The sequence below is a fragment of the Melospiza melodia genome, chromosome 10 (assembly GCF_035770615.1).
Source record: "Melospiza melodia melodia isolate bMelMel2 chromosome 10, bMelMel2.pri, whole genome shotgun sequence".
NCBI lineage: Eukaryota > Metazoa > Chordata > Aves > Passeriformes > Passerellidae > Melospiza > Melospiza melodia.
In genome coordinates, this window is record NC_086203.1 from 14709212 (window position 1) to 14737058 (window position 27847).

The 27847-nt window shown below is 49.2% G+C and overlaps 2 protein-coding genes across 4 annotated transcripts in view; one reads left to right on the forward strand and one right to left on the reverse strand.

The window, feature by feature from the left end:
* LOC134422436 (semaphorin-3D-like) overlaps nucleotides 1-1324 on the forward strand; it is a 22939-nt gene extending 21615 nt beyond the window's left edge. The window contains exon 18 of the mRNA XM_063164482.1: nucleotides 69-1324. Coding sequence (XP_063020552.1) covers nucleotides 69-476 — 408 coding nt within the window. The 3' untranslated portion in view covers nucleotides 477-1324. The remainder of the gene's footprint in view (nucleotides 1-68) is intronic.
* RAD54L2 (RAD54 like 2) overlaps nucleotides 1041-27847 on the reverse strand; it is a 69113-nt gene continuing 42306 nt past the window's right edge. For 2 of the 3 annotated variants that reach the window (XM_063164479.1, XM_063164480.1), the window contains 20 exons: nucleotides 22940-23138; nucleotides 21417-21556; nucleotides 19762-19893; nucleotides 18813-19045; nucleotides 18148-18330; nucleotides 17739-17872; nucleotides 16833-17029; nucleotides 15814-16156; nucleotides 14377-14554; nucleotides 13653-13904; nucleotides 12961-13079; nucleotides 12543-12658; nucleotides 11461-11560; nucleotides 10929-11134; nucleotides 9516-9691; nucleotides 8590-8786; nucleotides 8281-8477; nucleotides 7722-7811; nucleotides 7078-7170; nucleotides 3711-6865 (listed from right to left, as the gene is read on the reverse strand). In XM_063164479.1, coding sequence (XP_063020549.1) covers nucleotides 5877-6865; nucleotides 7078-7170; nucleotides 7722-7811; nucleotides 8281-8477; nucleotides 8590-8786; nucleotides 9516-9691; nucleotides 10929-11134; nucleotides 11461-11560; nucleotides 12543-12658; nucleotides 12961-13079; nucleotides 13653-13904; nucleotides 14377-14554; nucleotides 15814-16156; nucleotides 16833-17029; nucleotides 17739-17872; nucleotides 18148-18330; nucleotides 18813-19045; nucleotides 19762-19893; nucleotides 21417-21556; nucleotides 22940-23138 — 4274 coding nt within the window. In that variant the 3' untranslated portion in view covers nucleotides 3711-5876. Of the gene's footprint in view, nucleotides 6866-7077; nucleotides 7171-7721; nucleotides 7812-8280; nucleotides 8478-8589; nucleotides 8787-9515; nucleotides 9692-10928; nucleotides 11135-11460; nucleotides 11561-12542; nucleotides 12659-12960; nucleotides 13080-13652; nucleotides 13905-14376; nucleotides 14555-15813; nucleotides 16157-16832; nucleotides 17030-17738; nucleotides 17873-18147; nucleotides 18331-18812; nucleotides 19046-19761; nucleotides 19894-21416; nucleotides 21557-22939; nucleotides 23139-27847 lie in introns of all 3 variants that reach the window. The other variant, XM_063164481.1, reaches the window with a different exon arrangement.

Below are 27847 nucleotides of genomic sequence, written 5' to 3' on the forward strand. Positions count from 1 at the left end.
GCAGGGACCGGGAGCAGGGGTGGCTTTTATCCCCAAGGACTGACCCACGAGCTCTGTCTTTGCCCCAGGTCAGGAACAACGGACGTTTCTTGGTGCTGGAGCAAGGGCTGCTGATCCGCCAGCTGTCGAGGGAGGACGTGGGCACCTACGAGTGCCAGGCGGTGGAGCGCTCCTTCTCCCGGCTCCTCACCCGCTACAGCCTCCGCCTCATCCGGCATGAGGCCGCGGAGCTGCCCCCGTACAAACGGAGCAAGGAGCCGGGAGGGACCCAGCAGAGCCCCCGGCCCCGGACTGAGCTGCAGCCGGGCTCCAAGGGCTTCCCGCGGGCCCTGGGCGCCCCGGGCACCAGCCTGGATGCCTACTGCAATGCCCTGCGGCTGCAGGAGCGGCAGCGGCAGCGGGCCTGGCACAAGTGGCAGCACCAGGCCCCGGACAGCAAGAACGGCCGGGTGCGGAGGCACCCGCAGCGCCTGTGAGGGCAGAGGGGGCCCGGGCTGCCCACAGCTCCCTCCCCGGTCTCTCCAGGGCCCTCCTCGCACGTCGGCACCAGCTCCGGGACACTCTGGCCTTGCCGTGCAGAGCCGCCTCGCTGTTACTACCTCAGCCCCCGCCAGCCCCGCCGCCTCTCCGCGCCCCACGGGGCACCGGGGCCCAGGCATGCAGCCCGCGCCGCCTCCCCGAGGCTCAGAGCTATTTACCTGCACAATATTTATTGTCCTTGCTTTCCCTGGCTTTGACTGACGATCAGCCGCAGCAATAATAAGCACAGAGAACAGGGAGGGGCAAGGGCCAGCCGTGTGATGCCTCCCTCGGCTCCGGAGGCAGCAGGATTTTCACCTGGGTGGCTGCCGAGGTGTGGATGGAGCCCAGGTGCTGCTGGAAGCAGCAGGACACAGTTGCTGGCTGAGGCTGGGCCCCAGATGTGCAGAGATGCTCATGCCCAGCCCAGCTCCAACCCACTTCAAACGACACCACTTTCCTTTTTTCATTTTGACATTTATTTTACTGGGAAAAAAAAAAAAAGGAGAAGCAACAGGCAGTTATACCAACTTACAATTTATTATTTTTTTAAAAAATGACATGAAACACAAGTAAAAATAAATACATCATATAAACAACAAATTGTTCAAAGTCTCTGTTCTGGGAGATCAGGCGAGCACATCCCGTTAGACAGAGAGAAGAGGGAAGCACATGATCATGCGTGGGGCCAACCGACCGACCCGCCCGGTAGCAATACTCTTTCCAACCACAACAAGACAGGCCACAAACTAAGGCGGTAGTAAAAAAAGAAAAGAAAAGAAAAAAAAAAACAAAGAAAAAGAAACCCAAACCAACAGAAAACCCCAATGAGACTCAGTGATGGATTCCTTCAGGCTCCCATGGATGTGCCAGACTCCAGCTCCAAGCTGGGCACCACGAAGCGGCACCATGAGGCAGTGGTGGTTGTCTGGGAGGTGGCAGAGTTGCTCTCCCTCACTTGCCCCACTGTTCCTTCACAGGGAGTGCTTGCTCCAAGGTGCAAGGAGCCATCCCTCACTGGAATCTAGCTGGACTATGGTCCCTGTTCAAACTCTGCCCCCCACCCCAGCCCTCCCTCACCCATGGTCCTTCCAAGACTGGATCAACAAAATTTATTCCAGGGTGGCAAGAAATACCAGCTGTGAAGGTATTTGCTGCACTTGTCCCTTTTGGCCTGGAAGCCACCCCCAAACCAGCAGCAATCCTCGCTCCTTCAGCCTCTTGAATTTGTTGCCCAGAGAGGCTGTGGCCGCTCCATCCCTGGAGATGTCCAAGGCCAGGCTGGACAGGGCTTTGACCAACCTGGTCTAGTGGAAGGTGTCCCTGCCCATGGCAGGGGGGCTGGAACAAGACAATCTTTAAGGTCCCATCCAGCCCAAACCATTCTATGATTCACAGACATCATTAAGTCAAAGTACACATAAATTCTAGTGAAGACCCCATGGAAATCCCACCCTTTGCCTGCCAGAACATTTGCTTTCTCCAAGTAGCTGCACCCAACCTCCCCACCCTCCCGGACACTCCAGGACAATGTGCAGCAGATCCTGCCCAACACGGGCCAGGCTGGGCTGTATTGTGCCCACCCTGCAGCCCCCCAGGAAGCCCCAGGAGCCACAGCAGCAGTGGGGGCAACAAGCCCACCAAGCCCAGGGCACAGAGCAGCACCAGCCGCCCCGTGCCCATGGCACTGTCCCACAGCGGTACCCAGCCTTCACCCAACTGTCCCCAGGAGAGCAAACCTCCCACCAAAGGCAAGGGCCAAGGGCTGGGTGCCAGCGTAGAGGCCAGCTGGCCATTGCCAAGGACTCCACACATCTGCCCTGGCCTTGGGCTGTGCTCAGAAATCTTCTTTACTGTCCAAAACCCTCTGCAGAGAGTCCTGCGCTGCTGTCCTCAGTGTCACCCGCAGCCCCTCTGAGAACCAGCAGCTGCTTCCCATCAGATCATTTGGAGACAGAAATTCAGCAGCAAAAGAAGAATTTAACCTATGCAGGTAAAGCCCCTGTTCCAAGCTCAGGAAAACTAGGAGAGAACCCTCTGCAGCAGAGTCATATGCTGGAGAGGAGAAACCTCTGGGGAGAGCAGATGAGGAAGAAGAGCAGGCCCCATGGGAGGGGAATTGTAGAGCTTAGAGAGCTCCTCCCGCTGGGGATAACCCACACCCCCTGTGGCTTCTGTGGGGCAGAGGAAATCCTTCCCAGGGCACCGTGGGAGAGCAGGTGCCTTGGAGCAGCCCCTGCCACTGCCAGCTCCCATGGCAGCCCTGTGGTCAGGGTATCTCTGTGCCCACCTCAGCCGAGGCTCTGCCAGGGCCCATCCCCTCCCTGAGGGGGGCCCAGGGCTGGTGGCTGGGGCAGAGCTGAGGCTGGGGCTGCCCTGGGGCACTTGCTGTGCAGGGCCCCTGCACTAGAGCTGCTTGGGCTGTGCATGTTTGCCAGCAGTGGGTCATGCACAGAGCAGCCACAGCACAGGAGGGTGCCAGGGCTGTGCAGGCCATGGCCACACAGGAGGTGGAACAGCCCTCACACCTCGCCCTGCTGGGTTAACAGCCAGCCCGGAGCACATCGTGCACCCTATGGCAGCAGAATGGCAATAATCCTCAGCTTCTACAGCCACAGGGCTCAGGCTCTGCAGGGGCACCACTGGAGAGCATCAGGTGGCAGCACAGGGATGTGCCAGGGCCTGCTCTGGGAGCCCTGGGCGCTCTCCTGGAGAGGCAAGGAGCAGAGAGGTGTGCAGTCACCAGTACCACATCCAACCACAGTGCTAACTGCCCCAAGCCACATCTTCACACCACATCTTCACACCAGCACAGGCCCCATTCAGAGAGGACGTGGGAGGGTCCTTTGGATGAGCCCCACGACTCTGAGCCCCAGAGGAAGGGCTGGGGTGGCCGCAGGGCTCTGGGGGTCTGCTCATGTTCCCACCTCCCACACGCGCCCACAGGTCTCAACACTTGCTACTCTTGACAAGGAAAGCCCTTGCCTAGGTCCATTCCCCAAATCCACAGGAAAACTGACAGCCTCACAGGGATGCAACGGACATCTGGGCAAGCTGGTCATACAATCAGTGTCACAGGGTAGTGCATGAGGTGGACACACAGAGCACAGGAGGGCATGACTCACAGATGCAGCACTGTCAAGTCTTTGGAGAAACTTGCATGAACACCATCAGTTAATTTGCTTTGTTACTTTTGTGGGGGGGTTTGATTTTTATTTCCATGGTGCATCCAAAGACAAGTTGTCCAGCAGTTTGCTCAGAACCCCTCGGTTTTCAACTCCTAGGATATGTTAAAGAAGAAAGCACTATTTTAATGTTTGTTTTTTTAAAAAAATAATTAAAATAATTTGCATAGCTAAACTGTTGATCTAAGGCTTCTATGAATGGTGTGGTTATGTTTGACAGACAATGTCCATTAAACAGAGAAAGACACTAGGAAAGCCCCGTAACATTTTTTATTGTGTTTCCGTAACACACGCGTGCACACACAACCCTCTCTCTAAGGAAGGGAGGTCCCCATCTTCCAGCACCCCTTTGGTGGAGGATGTCAGGACATCCTGCCCTTTCCTGCACCTAGTTGGTCCCAGCAAGCACAGTGACTGCAGCCTCCGTGGCCTAGGGGCCCCCTACAGGCCACCACCAGCTCCAGGGCCATCCAAGGCAGGCGAGCACAGCTCCTGCATGGCGATACCCAGATGTGACACGGAGGCTCCTGCATTTCACATGCCTTTCCCAGCGTGGTCACACACACACACATGCTCCGAGTCCAGCTGCACCTGGGTATCCCAGTCCCTCCCTAGGAGCCCTGGCCCTGAGAACAGCTGGGGTGCTGAGGCTGAGAGCTGAGCTCTGCACTCCCTGCATGGGGAAAGGCACTTCCCCAGCAAGAGCTCTGTTTTCCCAGCTCCACACACCTCACAGCTCTCCTTCTTCTCACTGGGAATGAGCACAGGAGGCTTCCACATGTGCTCCTTCACCTGCCCCATGACAAGAGGATTCCATCTTCCCTCCAGCTGCTCAGCACCCAGAGCAGCCCCTGCTCTGGCAGAATGTCCTGCTGGAACACATCCAACTGGTGCCACCCAGGTCAGACACAGGCCACCTCCACAGTAGGCCCTTGCTCCTAGGCTAGGCTTTGGTCAACCATCTGCTTCTGTCCCCACATAGACAACCCAACAAGCGACCACTGCATGATTGGAGGCCAGCTTTTTATTTTTTTAATATGGAAATTAATTTAAAAGTAGAAAGAAAGACTTCCCCCAGACAATAAATATTATGCCTTCATGAAATAAATTAATGTAGAGATTCTGTGCAGGAGAAAGTCTCTCGAGTCACAGATTCAACAGCAACTGGCACTGGTCCAGTGTCCCCTCCCAACCTTCTCCACTGCCTGGTGCTGTTCAGAAGCAGCAGCGAGCCCACCCACCCCTGGATCTGGTGGGCCACAGCAGGATGAGACGTGGCCTTCACACAGCCTGGCAGGATACAGGGAAGTCAGCAGGATTCCCCTCTGATGGCCACCAAGACATGTGGCATTGCTCCACTCATCTGGCCTAGCACATAGAGGTGGCATCAGACTCACAGGACCAACCTACCTTGGATGGGACCCTCCAGAAATGCCTGGGGGAGCCCCTCACCAGAGCCCTGGCACAGGAGCCTGCCTGGAGCCCTCCACTCACATTAGTCTCATGTGAATTTGAAGAGGGTGACAAATTGTGGGGTATTTTCTTTTTTTATATTTTTTTTCTTTTCTTTCTTCTTTTATTTGACATCAATCCCCTCCCTCCCTGCCCCAACATACACAATGTAGATGCCTCCCCACTCCCTCCCCATTAAAAACACTTTGTCCCCAACAAAGGTGGAGTCTGGTGGAGTCACCCCCGGCCCACCCCTCTCGCAGTGAGAGAAGTTCACAGATAAGGCAGTTCATGTGAGAAGGAGCTCGGCCCTGCCAGCGGTCAAGCCCGCACCTCCAGGCCTGAGAAGGGCAGTGACTCACAACACCAAGCCTCCACGGCCAGACAAGACAGAGAACAGAGACAGACAGACAGACAGAGCGTGGGGGGAGGCACTCCTACAGTTTGCATTGCTACTTCCCTCCTCCCCGGCTCTTGCTCCCCCGGCTCTCAAAGGTCCACGCTATCCCTCTCCCCTCTCCCAGCCCCTAATACAATTCTTATCCTTGACAGCTAAAAAACAACAAAACCAAATGAAAAGAACAAAACCACCCCCACGCCACACCCTTCGCATCCTTCTCCACCCACTGCCGTGGCCCAGAGGGAAAATCCTGACTCCCAAAAAGGTCCTGCAACTTTTGCCTCCTGGCGGAGCTGAGACCGAGCAGGAGCTGGGCCTTTTTATTTCCCTGTGATCTCTATGACATCGTCGTCTTTGTCCTCGTCATTAGAGCTGCATCCCACCTCTGGGACCTCCTGGGGTTCAAACTGAGGCACCTGGGACCGAAGGAGACCCCCAGCTGGGTAGCCCGAGTGAGGGGACATGTAGCCAGGGTAGGCAGATGCCATGCTCCTGGGAAGGCTGCTAGGCAAGACGGGGGCTGGGAAAGGAGCAAACATCCTGGGCTCGGGCAGGAGTGACTGCGTGAAGGGAAGCGAGTAATTGGGCAGCACCCCTGCCAGAGAAGGGTTTAGCATGAATGAGGGGACGCTGGCGGTGGCTGAGGTAGCAGCAGAAGAGCTGGCGGTGCCGGCTGTCAGCAGAGGGTCAGTAGTCACAGGGAACACCAGATGAGGGTCTGGGAGTAAATTGGGCAGCTGGTAATAAGAGGAGCCAGTGCCCATGTACAAGGAGTTTCCTGGCTGGGAGGCAAATGGATGGGTTAGGTTGTGGTTTAAAGAGACAGGAGGCATGGTGAACCCACCAGAGACGGGGTACCCGTGTTCGTACGGCTGCGAGGACGACGGCAACTGGCGCTTCTTCTGCTGCCTCCGGGATTGCTCCTCCGGAGCCGACGGCGACGTCGACTTGCGCTTGTTGCCCCGTAAGTCCAACACCGGGTGGGCATCGCCGTGCTGGCTGGTGGCTGGCAGGGCCGAGGACACGGAGGGAGCCACGCAGGGACCCCCCAGGCGCTGCTCGGCTCCTCGGGCGGCGGCGCCGGGCACGGTGTCCGTGCGGGCGGCGTGGCCCTGCGGCGCCGTGCTGCTGGGAGAGCTGTGGCGGGACTCGCGCGCGGCCGCCGCCTCCGCGTACTGCTGCAGCTCGCTGATGATCTCGGGGCTGTCGGGGGAGATGGGCCGAGTGAGCTCCTCCGCGCTGGGGAGCTGCGGGGATGAGGCACTGTGTCTGCCATTGCTCGTGGACTCCAGGGAAGAGCTCTGGGAGCCTGCAAAGAAGGAGATGGGGCAGGTGAGAAACGCGACCTCAGAGAAAAACCTGCGGGCCAAGAGGGAACAGTGGAAAGGAAGGTGGTAATATCTTGGGGATACGGTGGGGTAAGCCTTAACACAGACTTGATGGAATACAGGGAATGCTGCCCCAGACACTCCAGCAGGAGAGCACACCTGCAAGCTCCACACAGCACCCACAAGCCCCTACCTGAGGCAGCTGTCCGACGGTCTTCATTGCCCTTTGGCTTCCCAGTGGTCCGTATGGCAAAAATCCGACCGTCGCTGGTCCGGATGTATGTCCCTGGAACAGAGGCAGGACAACTTCATTCAACAACTTCATTACAACTCCAGCCTCAGCTCAGAACCTGGATCTACGAGCCTGCAAGTTTCCTTGGGCAAGAACAGGACAGCAGTACTGCATAGGCCCAGTGGAGGGCTTTTAGCCCCTTCCTCAACCTCCCCTTTCACCCTTTCAGCTTTCCTAGACTGGACATCCCCCCTCCCAGTGTGCTGCCAGTGGGAAATGTGGAACTTCACACTGGAAACAGTTTGCTCTGGGAGAACCAGGAAGTGTGTGGCTGCCTCAGGCTTGCAGTGAGTGTTGTGAAAAGGAAGAACTGAGCACAAAGTTCAACAGTTCCTCTCAGGGACAGGAGCAGCCCCAGATGCAACAGCCAGGCAGCATCAGCACACCCAGAGCATGGGCTGCAACAGAGTCACTGCAAACTCAAGACCTCCTTCCCTTCTTGTTTCTTTTTTTCTCAAGGGATTGATTCATGCCTTTGTATGATTTTCTTTGCTAATTAGCACTGGCTGGGACCCTATCCACAAGTCTTAGCAGGACAGAATTACCTTTTGTCCCTCGGATGATGTGGATGCTCTCGCCAGCACTGATTCTAGCTTGTACATCAGTGGATGTATTTGTACCCGGAATCACAATATCTGGCAGTGGGGAAAGAAACAGAATAGTGTCCATTAAACTACATGTCAGCCACAGCCAGGAGAGGGCAGGTGCACCACCAACCCCGTTTTTTGCAGTGCAGTTGTCTCTCCTGTGTGCTGTGCTATAAGCAAGCCCTGGGTTTATTTCTACACAGCACAAGAAGGTAGCAGAAGCCCCAAAGAAGCTAAAGCCATGCTGTTCTGGCACAGCATCTCCAGAACCATGAGCGACAGTATTGCAGGCCCTGTCAGGGAAAGTTCACTCCCAACAATCCACCAGGTCCATCGGTCTTATATATCTGCAGGGAAACTCCTCCAGGCACAGAGGAACCACTCAAATGCAGAGACACAGTATCTTTGCCTCTGATGCCCATCTGTCCACAGCCCACATGGGCATCTGCAACTCACCCTGATCCTCAGTTCACCATGGGCATCATGACCCAACCCACTTTGAGCAGTAGCAACTCACCCGTGGTGGTAACAATCTTCTGCACAAAGACACCAGCTCGCTGTAGATAGTTGATGGGAAAGTTGACAGCAGGGTTGGAACTTGAGGTTGATCCTGCACCACCCATGGGGACATGCCGGGGCATCATTGGAATGGGGGTGGACTGAACTGGGCGGACACTTGCCACTGGTTTGTCCTCACCCTTGAGGGCTGGTCGCCTAGTGAGAGAGGAGGGAGGAGAGTGCAGCACCTGCCCCACAGTGATAAGCATCATCTGCCCCTTCATTTCATGGCTACAGCGTGGGGGGAAGGGAAGGGGCAGGTGCTCACCAGTTCCTCTGGCTAAAGGCAGGGATGCTCGTCAGACTCTGGTCACTGGCTGGGTAATACTGTGCGTAGGACGGCCGGGTGTAAGGGACGGATGCTCGTTTTTCCTCCTCATAGCTTTTCTTGGCTGCTTTCTTCTCTGCCTTGGTCAGCTTGTGCTCCTTCCGGTCGATCAGCAGTGACTCGTGCTGAAAAGGCTCCTGCAACCCCACAGCACCGCGGTTCTGGCACCCACACACCACAAGAGGGAACCAGCACACCCCCAACAGCAGTGCCCGCTCCTGCCGCAGCCCGTCTTCCTTCCCAGGCTGGCAGAGCTGGCCATGGCAAAGCACGAGTGGGGGCACCGCTATGGATGTGCCCAAGGCTCATCTTGAAGGGTGACAGCCAGCTAATGCCATCACCTGCCCAACCAAGGCCATCACTTACCACGAGCACACAGCAAAACCCAGGAACTTTGGCCAGGCCAAGAGCACAAGTACGGAGCTCACCGCCATGTCACACAGCCCCCAGAGCCCCACAGCACCTGGCACAGGCCCAATCTGCAGCACCACCCTGCCAGTGACACTACTGACAGCACAGGGCAGTGCTGCCTGTTCCAGCTTTAGTTTAAATTCACCCCAGGAGAAGAGCTGGCAGCAAGCTGGGATATTCCAATGCCACCTTCACACCCAGCACAAAGCTGAAGAAAGGGGTGCCTGACAACCTGCCCCCAAACCTGTACAGGACAGAGGTGTTTCTAGATGAGAGGAAGATATCACAGGGAAGGGCAGGGATCTTTGGGTCCTCTCTAGAGAATTTTCTGCCTATTCCCACCAGCACCTAGGTGCATCCTTCTTGCCACCATGGCCCCATCACACTGCCAGACTCCTCCAGGCCCACTCCTGCCTGTGCAGGGCAGTGCCAGCAAAGAAACAGGTTAATCTTACCTTGGTGATGAGGTGAGGATACTTGAGACAGGCTAATTGTAGAACAGACTCCTTCATCTTGCTCGGATTGAGGGAGAGCTGAGCAGGGTCAGATTCTTCTTCCACAAAATGCAGCAGGTTCTCAACCTCCCGTCGAGTGAAGTTCAGCACTGGGTTCAGATCATCCACCACCCGATCTGGAAAAGAGAGCAAAAGGAGTGAGCAGACAAGGGAAGAGATCAGCACTGCTTGCCTGTTGCCCTTCCTACACTTCTGTCCTAATGCAACTCCCTCCCTGCAATCTACACAATCCTCAGAAATATTCTGTAAATGTCAGGGCAAAGAGAAAAATCATCATGTTCAGAGCTGAGCCTGTTTGACTAAGTCAGGCTGACACGTGCCTGTGTTCCAGACTGCACAGCAAAGCTGGTGCAGGTCACCAAGCTCCTGACAAACAGGAACACAAAACTAATTATGGATAGTGGCCCATCTCACATAACAAGCTGTAAACATACACATCCTGGGACAGAACTGCAGCCATATCAGTATGTGTTCTCCCACAAATCCCACCAAAAAGGCTCAAATTAATAACTATGTACTAAAGTGGAAAGCTCAAAAAAGCAGCCACATTCCCTCACTCACAAGAGCCTGAATGTTTTCCTTGAACATTCCCTCCTGCAAACAGGTCAAATGGGAGCACATGGAGAAAACACCTCTATCCAGGACTCTCCTGGGAGCCAGGCCAGCTGCCAGGGGACTCCACCTCAAGTGCACAACAGCAAACTGAGCTGATCACGCTGGGCTGGAGTTTGCTGCCTCTGGAGTTTTGAGCAAAGAAGGACACAGAGCTCTCATTGGGTCACCACAACCCTCAGCTGCACATTCTGTGAGAGCAGTTTGACAACTGGAACAAGGCAGCACAAAAGATACTTATGGTACAAAGGCAGGTCAGAACCACAATGAATTATTTATTCTTGGCACCTAAGCAAGCACTAACAGTCAAAGGTGTCAATATATGCTTTAATTTAGCTATTTTCCCTCTCTTACTGCAGGAAAACAGAGACACAGAACTATTTAAGTAGTAACACCCAGTTTAAGATGAGCAATATCCAGGCAGAAAGGAAAACAGGATGAGCAACCTCCTGTGTCTCCAGTCTGTTGCAGTAACCAGAAGACGAGGAGGGGAAGTAAATGGCTCAGCAGTGGACTGGGACCACAACCTTGCTGCAGGATGCTGGCTCTATCACCATGAATTTCTTACAGGATCCCATGTCACTGCCAACTCAAACATCAAACATAGCCCTGGGATGGTGCCTGTCACCTCTCTATTTTTCAACCTTGAAAAAAGAAGTTACAAAACCCACAGAAACAGGAGTCATAGGAGCTAAGGGGAGTGAAAGCTGAGAGTGGAACGTTGTGCTCATCCACACTCACCTGACATGCCCTGCTTGGAGATCTGGCGGTCATAGATCTTCTTCTCCAGGGTGTAATCAGACACCAGTCTGTAGATGTGGCACGGCTTTTTCTGCCCGTAGCGGTACACCCGGCACACGGCCTGGGCATCGTGGCACGGGTTCCAGGAAGCATCAAACACCACCACTCTGTTTGCTCCAATGAGGTTCACACCCAAACACCCAGCACTGGAAAATTAAGGCAAATTTCAAACTGCTGCCATGGTCAATTTTCAAAACCTCTAGGCAGGGACAACCATCACAGCCAAGAGTCCATAAAGGGTCTATGGAAAGTTTCTTCCAGTCAAACTTTAAACCTGAGTTTACTTTCCAAGACTGTTAAGCTGTTTCAGAGGCCTAAGGCTGAAATCCTACATCCCTAGGGAATTCAGAAGCCGATGGCACTGTCATACCATGGAGAGTACATTACAAAGGAAGTTAAGAACTGAAAACCCACATGCATCCAGAACACAGTATGAGTCCTCCCCCATGCCCTTCTGCTGCAGCCAACTCACCGTGTGGACAAAAGGAAGAGCCAAACAGAGGCATTGCTGGGATCATTGAACTGGTTAATCAGCCGTTCCCTTTCCGAGGCAGAGGTGCTGCCATCCAGTCCTGACAATGGAATTAAAGATACATGTAAAAGCTCTGTAGGTTTGGGGGATTTCTATCAGAATAAACCCACTTTCCAAACACTGAGCTTTGAAACTGGTTCCAAACCAATTCAAGTCGTACTCCAGGATCTCGACTGGACCACTCTGTACCTGTAATATGCCCAAAAAGGCAGGTGTAATGCAGCCAGCCAGGCTGGGACTCGATCAACTGAAAGATCAAGTAAACATTACTCAAACTTGTCAAGGCCAGGCCTAGGAGCACTACAACACATCTAGCCCTTTAAGGTTCTGCTTTAGGCAAGGTGGATAGCAAGCAGGAACAAGAGGAACAAAGGCTTCATGTATGCAGGAAGCTCCAGGAATCAAGAGAAAGCAAAATTGTAAAGGCTTTGGCAAACCCCCAGAAAACTAGACCTGAGCATAGAGAGTGCTGGTGTTAAGGGGGTGTCATGTCTCTGTTCCTGAGTAGCAGCTTGCTTCTGGCAGCTCTGCAAAAATCAGGAACACCATATCCACCACTCTTCTCAGTCCTGGCCTGCAAAGTAGCCACACAAAGCAACAACCCATACCAGGAAAAGATTTAAAGCTGGGGAATAAGGGAGAGGAAGTCACAGCCTTGAGCAAGGGAAAGCATTGCACAGTGATTCTGGTTTTGGAAGCAAGATCTAGCAAATAGCCAACATGAAGCAAAAAGTAACTTTTGCAACTTAAAAAAAGCAGTAGTGTGTAAGTGAGATGTCAAAGATGTCTAACTTCTTCTAAGTAAGATGTCAAAAGATGTTTAGCTGCTATCCAACTGACACTGTCTTCCAAAACAACTAAAGTAAGAACAGTCTGAAAGAAGTTCATCAGAAGAATGCTTCAGCAGAGCATTTTCACACCCAAAGACAACTAAAAGAAGATGGTGGGCAACTTTCAGGAATTAGTCCTTCACATGATCAAACAGTGTCACAACAAAAGAAAGGAGGACTGGATGCACTCACTGTAGTAGTTGATGTTTCGGACCCAGTTATGAACTCCTCCATCTGAGCCTGGAGGACTCGGCATCGGTCTCTTTGCCAAAAACTCTTCAATGACAGATAAGGTGGACAAGCTCTGGCTGCAAAACCAAGATCTCTGTTCAGGAAAAAGTTCCCAACAGCAGAAGTGGAGTATCAGAACCCTTCCCCAACCATGACAGTGCTGATGGTGTCAAACCCTGTTTGTGCAGCACACTCCTCACTAGTAAATATGACAGTGGCAGAAGTTTTATCCACAGATAAAAATCCACATTAATACAATAAAGGAAAAAAAGGGGAACTGCCACACCATTCATACTCTGTAAAAACCTCCTAGTACCGGGGTGGGAATCCAACTACTCCAGTATTTGACTGTATGATCAGCTGGTGATACTCTGCTTACCTGAAGACCAAGATCTTGTCTCCAAGCTTCACACTTTCCTCAATTAGGTGGAAAAGTAACACCATCTTGGGTGAGTTCTCCAGGACTCCCGTCTGGTAATCACACAAGATGTCTTTGGCCTACCAAGAAACAGGAGACTATTACAGGTGGAGTTGCTCATTCCCTGTTTAGCTCAACAACCCTGTCTCAAGGTGAGAGAAATAAATCATGGCAACAAGGTTATTTACATCCAGTTGCTTGAGGTGACCAAGATACTCCCAACTACTGCTGCTATCTCCCATTCCAGAAGCTCCACATGACAAACTTCTTCCATGAAGGAAGAAGTTCTCACTGTCCTCTCAACCTCTCATGACTCTTTCATCTCAAGAGCTTTCCTCCATCCTTCTAGATTTACCACCCTCTTATTTAGATCAAACTTCACCCTAACACCTTTATTTAGAATAACAAACTCCACAGCCTTTTTGGTCAGATGAGAACAATGACATAAGAGTGCTGCCTACACTTCTACCTCCTGAGAAGCACAAACCCCTCCTAGCCCTACGCAGATTCTGCTTATCAAGATGCTCTGTGGTAAAGAGAACATAAGAGAAACCCACAACTCAAACAGAAGAGTCTTCTCTTTACTCTGCTTCAGAAAACTGTCCAGTCTTTCAGACTCTCCAAACGAAGAGTTTTCCAGCAGTGACACTCACCCACTCATAAGTTACGACCTGATTTGCTCTCTCCTGGAAAGGGTTGAAGCCAACACTCTGGAGGAACTTGCTATTAGTAGCTTCTCCAACTGGTGATGCCAAAGCATTACTTTCTGTTTTAACTTTAATTCCCTGAGGCTGGCAGCGGGAATTAGTGCTTGCTGTGCTAAGGTCATCCACATCCAAATCCTGCTCGTTTGCCAGATTCTCCTTTTGCAGAGCTTCATACAACACATCTGGATGGTTCCAAATCTGAAGGGATACAGAAAGGAAGTGGTTGGACCTGCACTGGTCTGCTGCTTGCCAATGATTTTGACCTGAAAGCTTCCACAGCTATTCAAAGGAAAGAACTAATACTTCTTCTGGCTCTCATATCTTTAAATGTGTCCAATTCTTTCCTTGAGAAGAAACCAGGAGGTCACTGCGCACCTCACACAGCACAAAGGCAGAGAAAGCTGCCTAATTGCACTAAGCAGGTACAGTTATGCAGTTTAAGGTATCAGCCCAGATTGTTGCAGCTGATGCCAGCAGGTTTCTTGCACAGTTTGAAAGAGACATTTAACATCCCTGCATCCCAGTTCTGGAAGCAAAGATAACAATACTGTTGAACCACTGCAGAGCACTCTGGAGAGAGATGATCTCCCTCTTTTACCTCCTCTTTGACTTATATAACTCTTTCCCCAACAGATTAGAATCCTTCTTTGCATTTTCTGCCAAAACATACCTTACAACAGACACAGAAAGCTTTGAGTGGGTTCAGCCCCAGCCAGCCGCTGTTGCCTGCGTCCCGGAACCGGTTCATGAACTCCGTGTAAAGGGCCCGCTGGATCTTGGACAGACGCACCAGAATGACATGCTCTTCCTTAGATGGGAGCTGAACCTTCAGCACGTTGTGGCCTCGCCTGTGGAGGAAATAAGAAGGATGAGATAAATATAAGGGAAGGGAATTTCCCATTATGATCTCCCTGTGGCTGCCTGTAGGGAAAGATTTTGACTTCTTGCCCGCCCAGCTGCAGGGAGAAGGACCTCTAAATTGTATGTTTCTCTAACGCATGACACTTCTGAGATACTCTCCCTGCAGCCAAATACCAATTGTAAACACAATTACAAAGATCTCAAACATTACAATCTTCTAGCACAGGTCACAGAGTTAAGAGGGTGATGAAAGTCCTGTTTTCCATGGTAGCTGAAAACCAGAAATAAGACGTAAAGTCTATTTTCAGCTCTGCCAATGATTAAGACACTCCAGACCAGCATCCTAGAATCCTCATCTGAGAAAAAAAATGCTGATTTGTTTCCAGAGTAGTGGAGTCACTGAGACTTTCCTTAACACTTTCACAAAACACTTTCAGATTCTAAGATAAGGATGTCATAAAGCACACATCCAAATTGGCTATTAAGCCATCAAAATAAACCTGAGGTCACTCCAGGGCAGCTAGAGGTGTAGTTCTCTGTTATCAGAGTCTGTGGTACCAAAGCAAACCAACTTTATAGCATGGCCAGCAGGCCAGGGCAGTGAACCTCTCCCTGTATTCAGCAGTGGTGAGGCCCCACCTTAAATCCTGGGTTCTATTTTGGGTCCTTCACTACAAGACAGTGAGGTGCTGGAGTGTGTCCAGATTCAGGCAACAGAGCTGGGGAAGGGTCTGGAGCACAAGTCTGATGAGGAACAGCTGAGGGGGCTCAGCCTGCAGTAAAGGAGGCTTTGGGGAAACCTCTATCTCTCCATGACTACCTGGTTATATTCAGGAAGGGAACAGCCTCTTCTCCCAAAAAACAAGAGAAAAGAAATAGCAAGAGAAAATGGGGTGAGAGAAAATGGCCTCATATTGTTCTGGGGAGATCTAGATTGAATATAAGAAAAAATCTCTTCATGGAAAGGGTGGTCAGACATTGGAACAGGCTGTTCAGGGAAGTGGTGGAGTCACCAATCCTGGAGAGATTTAAAAGACTCGTAGGTGTGGCACCTGGGGACAAGCTTTAGTGATGGCTGTGCTGGGTTAATGGCTGGACTTGATCTTACAGGTCTTTTCCAACCTAAACAATTCCATGATTCTGTAAGGCATCAAGATTTAGTTGCACTGCACAAACAAGCCAGGTAACTTGTGATGAAGGAGCTGTTTGCATGGGCTACCCCCCTGAGATCTGCCCGTGGACTCACCGCTGCACGAAGCCCTCGAGCAGGCTGTGCAGGACGTGGCTGCGGTAGCGCATCAGCCGCACGTCCTGGGGGGTGCTGTCGATGCACTGCCCGTTCAGGATGGGCCGCTCAAACATGTTGCTGAACTCCTGTCTGGAGCCCAGGAAGTCAGGCCGGACAAAGTCCACCATGCACCAGTACTCGATGAGGTTGTTCTGCAGGGGGTACCCGGTCAGCACCACCCGCCGGCGCGAGCGGATGTTCTTCAGCGCCTGCGAGGTGCTGGCGTGGCAGTTCTTTATCCGGTGTCCTTCGTCACAAATAACCACGTCTGGGCCGGGGCGAGACAAAGCCTTCTCAATCCCTGAGGACAAGGGACATTAAGTGTTAGTTAGAGATGAATAAGTCAAAGTTCTGGTTTTATAAGGTCACAGGCTACACAATAGAGGGGTATTTCTGAAAGGTAAAAAAGCAGAGGTGGGTATCCGTGGGTGCAGTGAGCAAGGCTAGAACGTTATCAGCCAACCTCACAGCAGGCCACCTTCTCATCCAACTCATCTCTACAGCCACAACAGCCCTATTCTCCACAATACCAGCAGTTTCACTCCTAACTCTACTAGTTCTCTTCTTACTAACTATCCTAGAGATAGCAGGTATCCAAGATAACATTTGATTAGACAGTACTTCTGATTTAGCAAAATATGGTAATGAGCAAACATGACTGTCCCTTGATTTCTGTTCAGTGACCTGCATTGCATCAAGTTGGGTGTCTTGAATCAAATCAGAGTGGCAAATCTCACAATGAGTAATCTCAGAGTTCAGTGTACTGAATTCCACACTTACTTGGAGCTCTTTCAAGAAATTAAAGACTCAGACAAAGCTCAACAGCCTTCTGCCTCCAAAGACAATCTTGCCCAGCAAAGTTCTATCATGTCAGTGATACTAAAAGCAAGTTATAGGTTGTTTCCCTGTGCTGCCACAGCTGACAGACAGCTGGACAGGAGGGCCACACTCTCCCCTCTTCAGGGCTGACTTCCCACCTTTCAGAAGCTCCTGCTGCCGGTCTTCCTCATCCAAGTCAATAATGACAGGGCCAGTTTGTTTCTTTGTTCTCTTCTTCCTGCCAGTGGCAAAGGACTTCTTCAGTGAGAGGAGACGGTACATCTCATATCCCATCAGCAGCACACCACCTTCTGTCACCCAGTCATTCACCACCTTTGCTCGTGCAGCTGTCGTCCTGCAAAACAACCAAATAAACTGTAAGCTTTACTCCAAGTTCAGGCTGAATCACTGGATTGGAGTCTGCTGAGAAGAAATACCCATTCAATGGGTGTTTTAAAGCATTTTTCTCACATCAAACCAGACGGAAGTTTACAATGAAATTTCTTTAGGAAACAAACAGATACTGAGCTGGGGGGAAGCCTTTGATATGCCATGGAGCAGGACTGAGAATGACAAATCCTTACAGGAACTGAGGTGTAGAAGTTTGTCATGCACAAAAGCATATAGAACTCAAGAGTTTCCTTTTTATAGAGCTGTTGAATTTGCCTCTGCAAAAACCATTTGCAGAACAAGCTGCCAGTGCACGTGGTTGTAATCTTCCAGTTGTTTATCCCCTGTTCTCTCCTTCAATGCTCCTGTCCCCCAGGCTTCCTTCCCTTCCAGCCTGCTCAGAATTGGTTCAGATCAAGACACTGTCTTCACTCAGTCCCCAACACTACACCAGATCCTGGCCAACAGTAAATACTTGGCTGAAACAGCATCAGCAGATTCAAATATATCCCACCCAGAGGGTGAAGACATCAACAGGTAGGTGTATAGACACAAGTAATGAACTGAGAATTCCCCAGGACCACTGCACTGCCCTGATCCATGCAAGGAAAATTACCCAGGAAGAAGCTGAGGTCCCTGAGCCAAGAGCTCAGAAAGCTTTTACTGTCACCTACTTGTGTTCATCATTCAGGATGTGGACTTTGAAGGTGCGGGGCTGGACCTCTTTGGAGTTATAATCAGCAGGAAGGTTTTCAGGTGCTGGGAGCCACATGTTGAACTCTGCTAGCCAGTTTTGAAGTGTATTCACCTGAAAAAGTTAGCCATGGAAGAATTAAAAACCCAATTGAGTCACTTGGGATTTTTAAGAGCAGAAATGAGATTAGGGAATGACACCCAGCATGCTTGGATGGAAGCAGCAGCTCGCAGCATGCAAATTCAGGAACACAGGGAATGAAAGAGGGGGAAGAGCAGCAAGGATGTGATAAAGCTTGATGAGTGATGGGACACTAATCAACCTTCTCTATGCAAAGAAAGAAGCAGTGTAGGGAAGCCCCTCAGCCAGCCCTTCATGTGGCTACTTACAGGTACAATGGCAAGAACAGTCTTTGCCTCCGTGTGCCGAAAAAGTACATCCAAGAAAGAGATCACCTGTATGGTCTTGCCCAGGCCCATGCTATGTGCTAAAATACACCCAAACCCACTGCTGGTTTTAAATCTCTCCAAGGACTCAACCAAGTTGTCATAAAGGAATCGGATTCCACCAATCTAGGCAGAAAAGTAGAAAAAGTGTTAGAATGGTGGCAGACAAAAAGTCCGAGATGGGTAAGGATTTACAGAGTGCATGAGGACCATGAAAATGTAAAGGGCATGTTTCAAGTTCATTAAACTACTCTAATCTAAGGAAGGTTCAGAAACTCATTATTTTTAGATGCTCATAGAATTTCTTGAGACTATACCAATAAATAAAATTAATTTGTAGCCAGAGGACCTGAATTGGGGTCAATTAGTTTGTTTATAAATATTATTTTATTTTTAAAAGTTCATCTAAATATACAAAGGTCTGATAGTAACAGCAGCTGAAGTTATACAGAGCCTTGGCCTTCCTCTACTTCAGTTTTATCATTTGACTGTCCACAACAGTCACCACCACAACCAGATTGGTCACAGGGCTCACCAAAGAAGTTCTGCTGAGACTCCCAGGCAGGCTTGCCTGAATTCATGGCATTTTCAAGGTTAACAAAGCCTACCTGATGAGGTTTCACTGCACGTGCAAGCTGGGGAGCCAGGAAAATGTCCTCCTCATTTGGTGGATGATTGATGTTGACAATGACTTGCCCCAGAGCATCTGACTGATTTAAGGCATCATTCACATGAGAGCCACTGCTCTCTTCACTGCCATCCTCCTCCCCCTCATTGCCAGAGTCACTGCTGTCCACAATTTGGAGAGCATCATCCTCTCCTGAGCTCAGCTCAATCACTTCTGCAAAGTAACCAAAACAAGAGAGAATAAGGACAAAGTTAACTTGACATCAGGGTTTATCATGAATGGAAAAAACCTAACAGGAAATAAGGCTTCCTCCAGCATTTGCAATTCCACCCTGGCCTAATGATGTATCCTGAACAAGCATGATACAGGCACACACCATGCCCCTCAGACCAGCATATGAAAGCTTCCCTGGCTTCCAAATGTTTCAGAGAACATTAAATTGGGCTGATCCAAAGAGAACATGAGTGTTTTACATTCTCTTCCATATGTCTTCTTAATTCCCAAGCCCAGACATGAATTTTATTGATTGATATAAATGTCTGAGGATCACCAAGGAGTCCGGTTGAATCCATTTGGGACAAGGGACACAAAACCACTTCCAGCTGCAGATCTGACTACTTAGATGCTCCTTTTACACGTAGCAAATGGTGCCACATCTCCTGTAAGCATTCTTTAGCAATGCACTGGGCAAAATTAAGTGCATTTATAAAGCAGAAATAAACACAAGTTCACAAGAGGGCCTGACAGGCCATTTTATAAATGTCATTTTAGGACTCACAGGCCAGAACTGCCCATATAATTGGAAAGCAATAGGCCTACAAAAGTCTGAAGTGATTCACCACCGGAGCATCTGAACAGATGAAAACAGACTTGTGGCTGAATAAACAGCATATTGTGAGAAGAGCAGGCTGAGGCAATTGGTCACTTACCATCTTTAATGCTATTTTTTCCTTTAGTATCATCCTCACTGCCACTGCTGGTACTGTCGAGGCAGATCACTTCCTCAGCCAGGACCTGAGGGGGGAGCTGGGTCGCCTCTGCTGTTCTGAAAACTATGTCCTCTACAAACATAAATTACAAACAATAAGTAATTCATAATAATGGGGAAGGAGACAAAACTGTTCAGAAACCAGACAGTATTTCCTTCCACTTTAGCTCCAACAACTCAGTCCTGGAATTTTCCATAACAGACTCTCACTGTCTACAATCCTGCTATGATTCAGCTTCCTGGGTCACAAACTCCTTCATTCTCAATATGCTGAAACAATAGCCCATTGCTGATGGCACCCTCTGTTTCATGCCCTGACTGGGGCACACTGACCATGCAACATGCTAAAGTCCTTTGTTTCTCTTTTTTTTGGTCTCAGTAAAAGCTGTGTTTCATGCAGCAGAGAAAGTACCAACTGCTGGAGGGATAATAACTGCTCTTTGTTAGTAGGGACACTGTAATAATTACATCCCACATATCATAAACAACTTTTGCTGATCAAGAGCATTTGTTTGTATGTTTTTAGTGCTGCCATGTGGAGGAGAGGCTAATGGGGCCAAACAGCATCACTGCAGTGACACAGCAAGCAACGACATTCTTCTGGGGTTGAACCTACTCTGCGTAAGCCAAAGTGTTTTAAACAGCTCTTATTCCTTCTCTGTAAAAGTGTTTTTAGCATTTGCACATATGGGAAAATATCTATTTCTTCAAGAGGCAAGGCCAACTCAAGAATTCCTTACCCTTGCCCAACATCCAGCTGCACTTCTCTGCCCTTTACACCTTTTAAAGCTGTGCTATAAACTAAATCACCAAAATGATCCACATTAGGAAACAATGCAAGGTAACATATTCACCCAAAGACACGAGTGAGGCTTGCTTAACCATTTATACTGTCTGCAACTGACTGCTTGCCAAAACATGCAAGGAAGGCCAAGGTTACATCACCAACATATGTGCACCCAGTCATTGCTCCACTATCCCCAGTACCAGATACATGCATTACCAGACCATTCCCAGGACAAACAGGATCTGGCATTTCTGCCAAGCCTGTTGATTTAAGCTCCCATACCAGCTGGAAAGACAAGAGAGATCTGTTTCAGCATCCCCCTACACACACTTGATGTGCGTCAAAATATCTTCAACAAACATTACCTGGCACCTTTCACCAAGCAGCCACTGTATCCTTAATAGGAAACAAGGGCAGAAGTGGAACTGCCTACACTGAACCCACGAGTGGTTTGGAACTGCTGTTCCAAGACTTGACACTTGAAATCCAAGTACAGCATAGAATCACAGAATGTTTGGGGTTGGAGGGACCCTTCAAAGGTCATTCAGTCCAACCCCTCTACACCAAACAAGGATATCTTCAGCTACATCTGCTTGCTCAAAGCCCAATCCCACCATGACCTTGAATGTCTCCTTCATTGTACAGTAATTTTTCCTTGTATCTAGCCTGAATCTACCTTCCTTTAGGTCAAACGTATTATCCCTTGTCCTATCATGGACAAGCTTCTTCATTCATTCATGGACACCACCTTCTTCATTCAGCATCTCCCCTTAGAACTCTTGCTTTGGCTGGCATCTCCCAATGCTTACCAGGAAGAAACTCCAGGGGAACAGTTGGAATAGAGGCTGGGTAATCCTTCCGCTGCTGCTCAAGCCGTTTCCTTCTCTCCAACTCTTCCTGCTGGGCTGCCTTTGTCACGGCTTCCAGTTGGTCCTCACGCAACAGCTTTCTGAACACAGGGACAAACAGGATTTGGTTACCCTCCACTTCTTCCAAAAATATGAACAGCTACACAGCTGCTGCAAAGAGGACTGACAAGCTCCAGGTATTCTGTCAGCCACATAGAGTAGGAACATCATCCCCCAAAAGATATGGGCAAATTCTACAGCTATTTCAACACTACAGATAACACTACCATCACTCAAGGAAAAGACAAAAGTTCAACAGAAGCAAAGTAATGAAAGGAGGAAATAGGTATGTGGGTAAGCACATACTTAAACTAGGTTACCAGAGACCAGTTCTTCTGCTTGAAAGGGTGTTTTTTATTGATACACAGTTTATAAACACAAAATGCACTAAGCCATGCAAAGAAGATATATGGGAAGAAAATTCCCATATATTCCCACAAAAAGTCATCACCCCGATTCTCTGCTGACAGCACTTTGAGGAGCTAGAATCTCTAATGGTTTTAACAATTGTTTCAAGGCATTCCCTCAAAGCACCTTCCCTTTACAGGTAACTTTATTTACTTCCAGAAGTTGCTTTTCCCCTGCTTCAGTGTCACATGGCGCTTTTGCCAGAGGAGAGGTGCAGTACAAGCAGTGGTAAAATCTAGCTTCCCCAAACTAGCCTTTAAAACCACTCAACCCCACACTTCATGGACATCTCCTTCATCCTAATGAAGTCCCATTTTTCAAGGCCTATTCAGTGGTTTATTCCTTCAGCTTTAAGAAAATCAATCTGCACAAGCTTAAATAGAAACCAAAGACCACCAGCACAGGGCGTGAGAGCCACTTGCTGCCACAGAAGTTCCTGCTCCATTAGTTCTCCTCTGAGCTTATAAAATTCTCTTGAGCAAAATTTCCTAGTGATTTACCACCTCACAACCTGTCCCAGAATATGTGGTGAATTACACAATCAAACAACTACTGCTTTATAAAATCCAGGTGAAACTGACTTCCAACATTTCAGTTGCTAGTCATAGCATCAGCATTCCTGTCAACAAGTACCCAGGATAGTACAGGAAAGGACTGTATTTTAGGCTGTTTGCAATAGGATTCACCTCAGCAAATATCTGAAACTGGTATTTACTTAATGGTGGCACTGTTTTTCAATTACATCTCTCAAAAGACAGCAGCAATTACACAATTTTTGCAATATATTCCATAACCAAATATTCACTCTTCTGAAATACCAAACAAGTCTGCACCCACATGCAGCACTCCAGTCTGAGATCACTCTACTCCCACTGGTGAAATCCTAAGGTTTTGGAAAAGAAAAACCATCTGGTTTGCCAGCAGTGGCACAATGTAGCTCAGAAGCAAAGTGCAGAGATTCTGTTTTCACCACCATATGTGACCTGAGCTCTTTCTGTCCTGCTGCTGCTGCTTACCTTATGTTCCTCCGCATGTGAGACGGTTTCTGAGCCCTCTTCTTTTTGGTGTCCTCAGAGGCCAGGCTCTTGTGCTGGTTCTGCAAGAGTTGCTCTGCCCGCTCGCTCTGAGATGAGGTAGTTGAAGTCGAGCGCTGCCACTCTCCATCCTCCGCGTGCTCCGCATGGTCACCGCTGAACACGGCTTCCTGGGGTTGGTCTGCAAGGGGAACAACATGGCATGGGAACAGCTGTGCCAGCCTGCCTCTTCCACCAGCAATCAGCAGGGTTTGAGCTGAACAGGAACTGACAAGCCCTACTCTCACTCATTTGCGAGCATGTCACTCTGAGGGTCAAAACTGGGGTCCTTTCTGACAGTCAAAGGGAGTTTAAAAGTTTTACTGTGAAGGACGCGTCCCAAGACTAACACCCCTCAACACAGCCCAAAAGTGCCCTGACGAGAAAACAAGGCAGATTATTTAGGTCCATGTGGAGCACTTGCTACCCCAAGAGTCTGTTTATATGAGGGCCTGATAAGCTCTGATGGAAAATAGGAACTTGAATCTCTTTTTCTTTATTTCACATCATTCAAGTAGGGCAGAAATTTCCATCTATATGACACCTGTGTAACCATCTCCCAAGTTAACAGAACATAGTATGTAAAAGGTTATCTGTTTCAAACACTGGGTCATGGCTCAGCAGGCAGCTCAGCGGTTTTAGCACAAGGCTTCACTCTCATGGTTTAAATGGTAATTTCCAACACGCTTTTTGTCAAACAAAATATAAGTGGCAATATTCTTTCTACATTGTAAATCACATGCATTCCTTTTTCTCTTTATTCTCTGATTTTCAGACTTCCATTTGTGCCTGATTCCACTCTTGAAACACAATGTGAAATGACACCTTGTTCTATGTGACACTTGGCTCTTCAACAGGCTGCCAGTGACCAAGCTAATGCTTCCAGAGCAAAGAAAGGAAATGTTTGTGTTCAAAAGCTCCCTTTGAAGCAAACTGTTTCTGACAAGCGTTGTAATAGCTTCTTTGAAGCATCTTGTCCCCTTGTGTCAGGCAAAGAGATACCCTGAACTTCATCTTGTAATCAGCTTTCTTGCTTACATTGTGTATCTGAGCTAATGACTGAACTGAAATGACACTTAGACAGAACTTTGAAGGAAAGAAGACATCAGTGCAGAGGAATGTGGCAGATGAAGTAATACAGAACCAACAAGCATCACATTGTGACTCTGAGGGATCTGGAGACAGAGAGCATTCCTTCTCAAAATGCTGGGAGCTTAAATGAAGGATGCTTCAGTACAGCACATTGCACCTACAGCTGTCATGTTGATATGCCCATTAAATTAACCTTATCTCCCGCATCACATCTTAAAATTGAGATGACAAGTAGTAGATTCACACTTTGTTCAAAAGCAGCAACTTTGCAAACTTCCTCTCCAGACATCCCACCAGACCCACCCCAGCATTTGCTGCAAGTCTATGTCAGAACAGATTTAGGACTTCAGAGCTCTGCCCACCATGGACCAGTACCAGCACAGGAGCTCAAACATTTCTGTGAGTATCTGTCTCTGCAAGCCCTACACATACTGGAAAACCAGGTGTCCACAGCTTACAGGATGGAACAGATCTCATGATGAATGCAAGGAGAGTTAGAGCTATGAAGATAAAGGCAAAGGGGTTCACTGCTACAAGCACAGCAGTTCTGCCACAGCCAAGGTCTTGGAGCCCCGTCCTTTCACCATGTCTCCTTAGACTAACAAGCTCAGATATCAAGCATCAGTTCACTTGCAGACAGAGAACTGTGCAGGGAATAAACCCAGTTTCTCAGACTTCCCAGACAACAACTCTGCTATTTGAGCTACAGACACATTTTAGTCACATTACCTGCAATTCTTCAGCACTGTTTCCTTCCCCCCACCCCTCTTGACTCCTGGTTATATAACTAGATCAAAAGATTGGATGAAATAGGGCAAAGGGAAGCAGGGAGGCTGCACACGTGATCACATGCTCCGGGATGAGTCATTAAACCGGAGACAAACACTGCCATGGTTACACTGCTGCCATCTCACCCTGGGCCTGAGGACCTTGACAAGGCACCAGGGAGCACAAAGCCATGCTTGTTTGGAAGAGGAAGCTCTTCCCTCCCCACACTCCAGCAACTGCCCACGTCACCTCCTCCAGCAGCCAACCTGCCACCTGCACTGTGCCAGGCAAGGGTGTCTTCAGGACAAGGTTGACAATAGCAAAACCTAAAGGCTCAGGAGCCCAAATTATTATGTCTCCTCTATGTTTACAGATGTGTTCTGCAATCCCTATGAAGGCTCATTCCATTTCTGCATTTTACCTTTTCTTTCCTTTTAATGATATGTAATAGGAGCTCTGGTAAAACCTACACACAGCTGGATCAGATAGGTTTTTTAAAATATAAATCTCATCCGACCAGGAGCCTGAAGCCCAAAATTTGATGATAAATTTGGTCCTGCACTGAGTACAAGGCCTCATCTGCCACAGCCACGTCTGCTCAGGCTGGTGTTTGTCCTGCCAATACAAGTTCTGAGGTGAGGAACACAATCTGTGCCTCAGCCCACATTCCTGACACATATGCATCAAGAGAGCTCTTCCACGCTAGCGACAGCTCCAAACATCTCAGTGATTCAGCTGCAGTGGGATTCAGGGGACAGCCAGCTTCCCAAAGGCTGCTCCTATTCTTGCCACCACCATGAATAAAGCTTTACACAAAATTTAACTAACACAATGATAAAATCACAAGTCTAACCTTGCAACAGCTCCCACCACACCTGTGGCAGGAGCTGGCAGTTACAAGCAGGAATTGTTTTGCTGCTGCTTTGTATTAAACTCCTGATTATGTGCACAGCCTAAACCTAACCCAGATGAAAAGCACAGCTCCCTGCTGCAGTCATGTGGCTGCTCTCCAATTTGGTGAGCTCCAAGCTGTGTAAATGGGACCCACACAGGGACAGAAACACATTAAGAAACAATAACTACACACACTAACACCTATTTTGTATAAGAACGGGTCTGATCTTGGGTTGGGGGGAGTGTGGGAACAGCCTTGTTGAACAGGTCCCCTCAGGTAATCAATGGAATAATCCTGCCCCAATTTTGCCAAACCTACATAGACAACAGAAAGGCAATTATGGTTTTGTAACAGGCACTTGACATACTACTCTGCCATAGTTATACAAGTAGTGTTTTACACAACACAAAAATTCATCAGCCACGTTTGCATGTTGACAACTGTCTGATCATGCTGGAGCTGCTGGGCACTCTAGGAAGACCTGGGCACCTATTCACATTGCTTGCTTGAGAAGAGCATTGCTACCAGCCTGGGGGTGACAACCCAGCACAGCCCTGCACAGCAAGATGAGCCGCAACAGTAAATACAGGCCCAAGTCTGCCCAGCAGAAGACAGCCAGGTGTGGTTGTTGGCAAAGGTGTAAATCCATCCCATGGTTATAAGCTGTGGGCACCAAGAATCACCCAGTTCACACCAGCTTTGTTCCATGTTTTGCACTGTGTGACCAGATCTACAAAGAGGATCTCCCAGGAGAAGTGGCAGTAGCATCAATGCAGCTACTCCTTCAGGTGGGTTACAGCACAGTTCCCAGTGGTTATGGACACCTGCACACACCCAGGCACTCTGTCCTGCAAGGTACCCCGAATGCCAAGAGGGGCACTACTATCCTTTCTCATGCACTTTAGAGGTGTGAAATGTGCCTGCACTTTCAAAACCCAACAGACCTGGTTACAGCACGGCTCTGGTTTGTGCTGCAGGTCAGAGGTTGGCAGTTTTCTTTGCTCAATAAGCAGCAGCAAGCACCACCCCCAGAAGTACATACAAATAGGGGGAGGTGTTTGGTTTCTCGACCAACACTTGCATGTCACAGTGTTACAGTTTAGAAGTCTCTGTAAGAGAGTCGTGACTGCTGTGTGTAACGCTGCTTCAGATGCTCCCTCTGAGGTGTGACTGCCAGAGCTGTCCCTAAACACTGCACACAGCTGTGACTCATGATGTGTAACACAGCAAAAGATCTGTCCTGCAGTCAGGCACCTCCTATTGCACCTCATCACCTTTCAAACTTCTGTTAAAACAGCACAGGATCCAGCCTGGAGAATATTCTCTAGATCATGGATTCAGCAGTGAATTGCTCTCGACACAGACTGCTCTGCAAAATGGCTCAGGTTGCTGCGAAGTGTCATGAAGCAGCAGGTTGTTTTCAGGCGTGACATTCATGTAACTAACATTGTCTTGACATCAAGGTAAGAGAAAAACAGTGTTATAGCCAATCTCCATGCTCCAAGGCAGCCCTCAGTAAGTCCCAGTCTGTGCATCCACAGTTTGGCTCTAGCAACAGTCAGCACTCCTAGGAGTACAGAAATTCCCATTCAGAAGATCTGAGGGTCTCCTACCTGAGGTTGCTGCATAAGAAGAGCCAAGAAACCCCTCAGCGGACAAGCTACTGTGCAAGTTGGTGACTTCCTTGCCTGCCCAGTTAGTAGCCAGCTAACAGGGCTAGCTAGAGGTATGTACATCTCCTCCTGGGAGACCAGTTCAATTGCCAGGGTAACTCCAGTGACTCCAGGGAAGACATAGCACTGAAACCCAGACACCTGTTTATTTCTAAAATCATTTCACTACAGAAACTCAGGATACCAAATAGGAAAATTTGCTGAGTTTTTGAGCATTATTTCCTGCCCTAAGGTAGGAACACACAGGTAGGTGTGCTCCTACCCTAAGGTGGGAGCACACAGGGATGTGCATGCATGGTAGAGAAGGTAGCTGCATGCAGAGCAGTGAGCAGTTAATTCTTACTTTGGGAGCTTTCTTTCATCCTGCACAAAGAACAAAGAGCAGTTAAATATTATTGAAGCCTTCTGGGAACTTCTATGCAG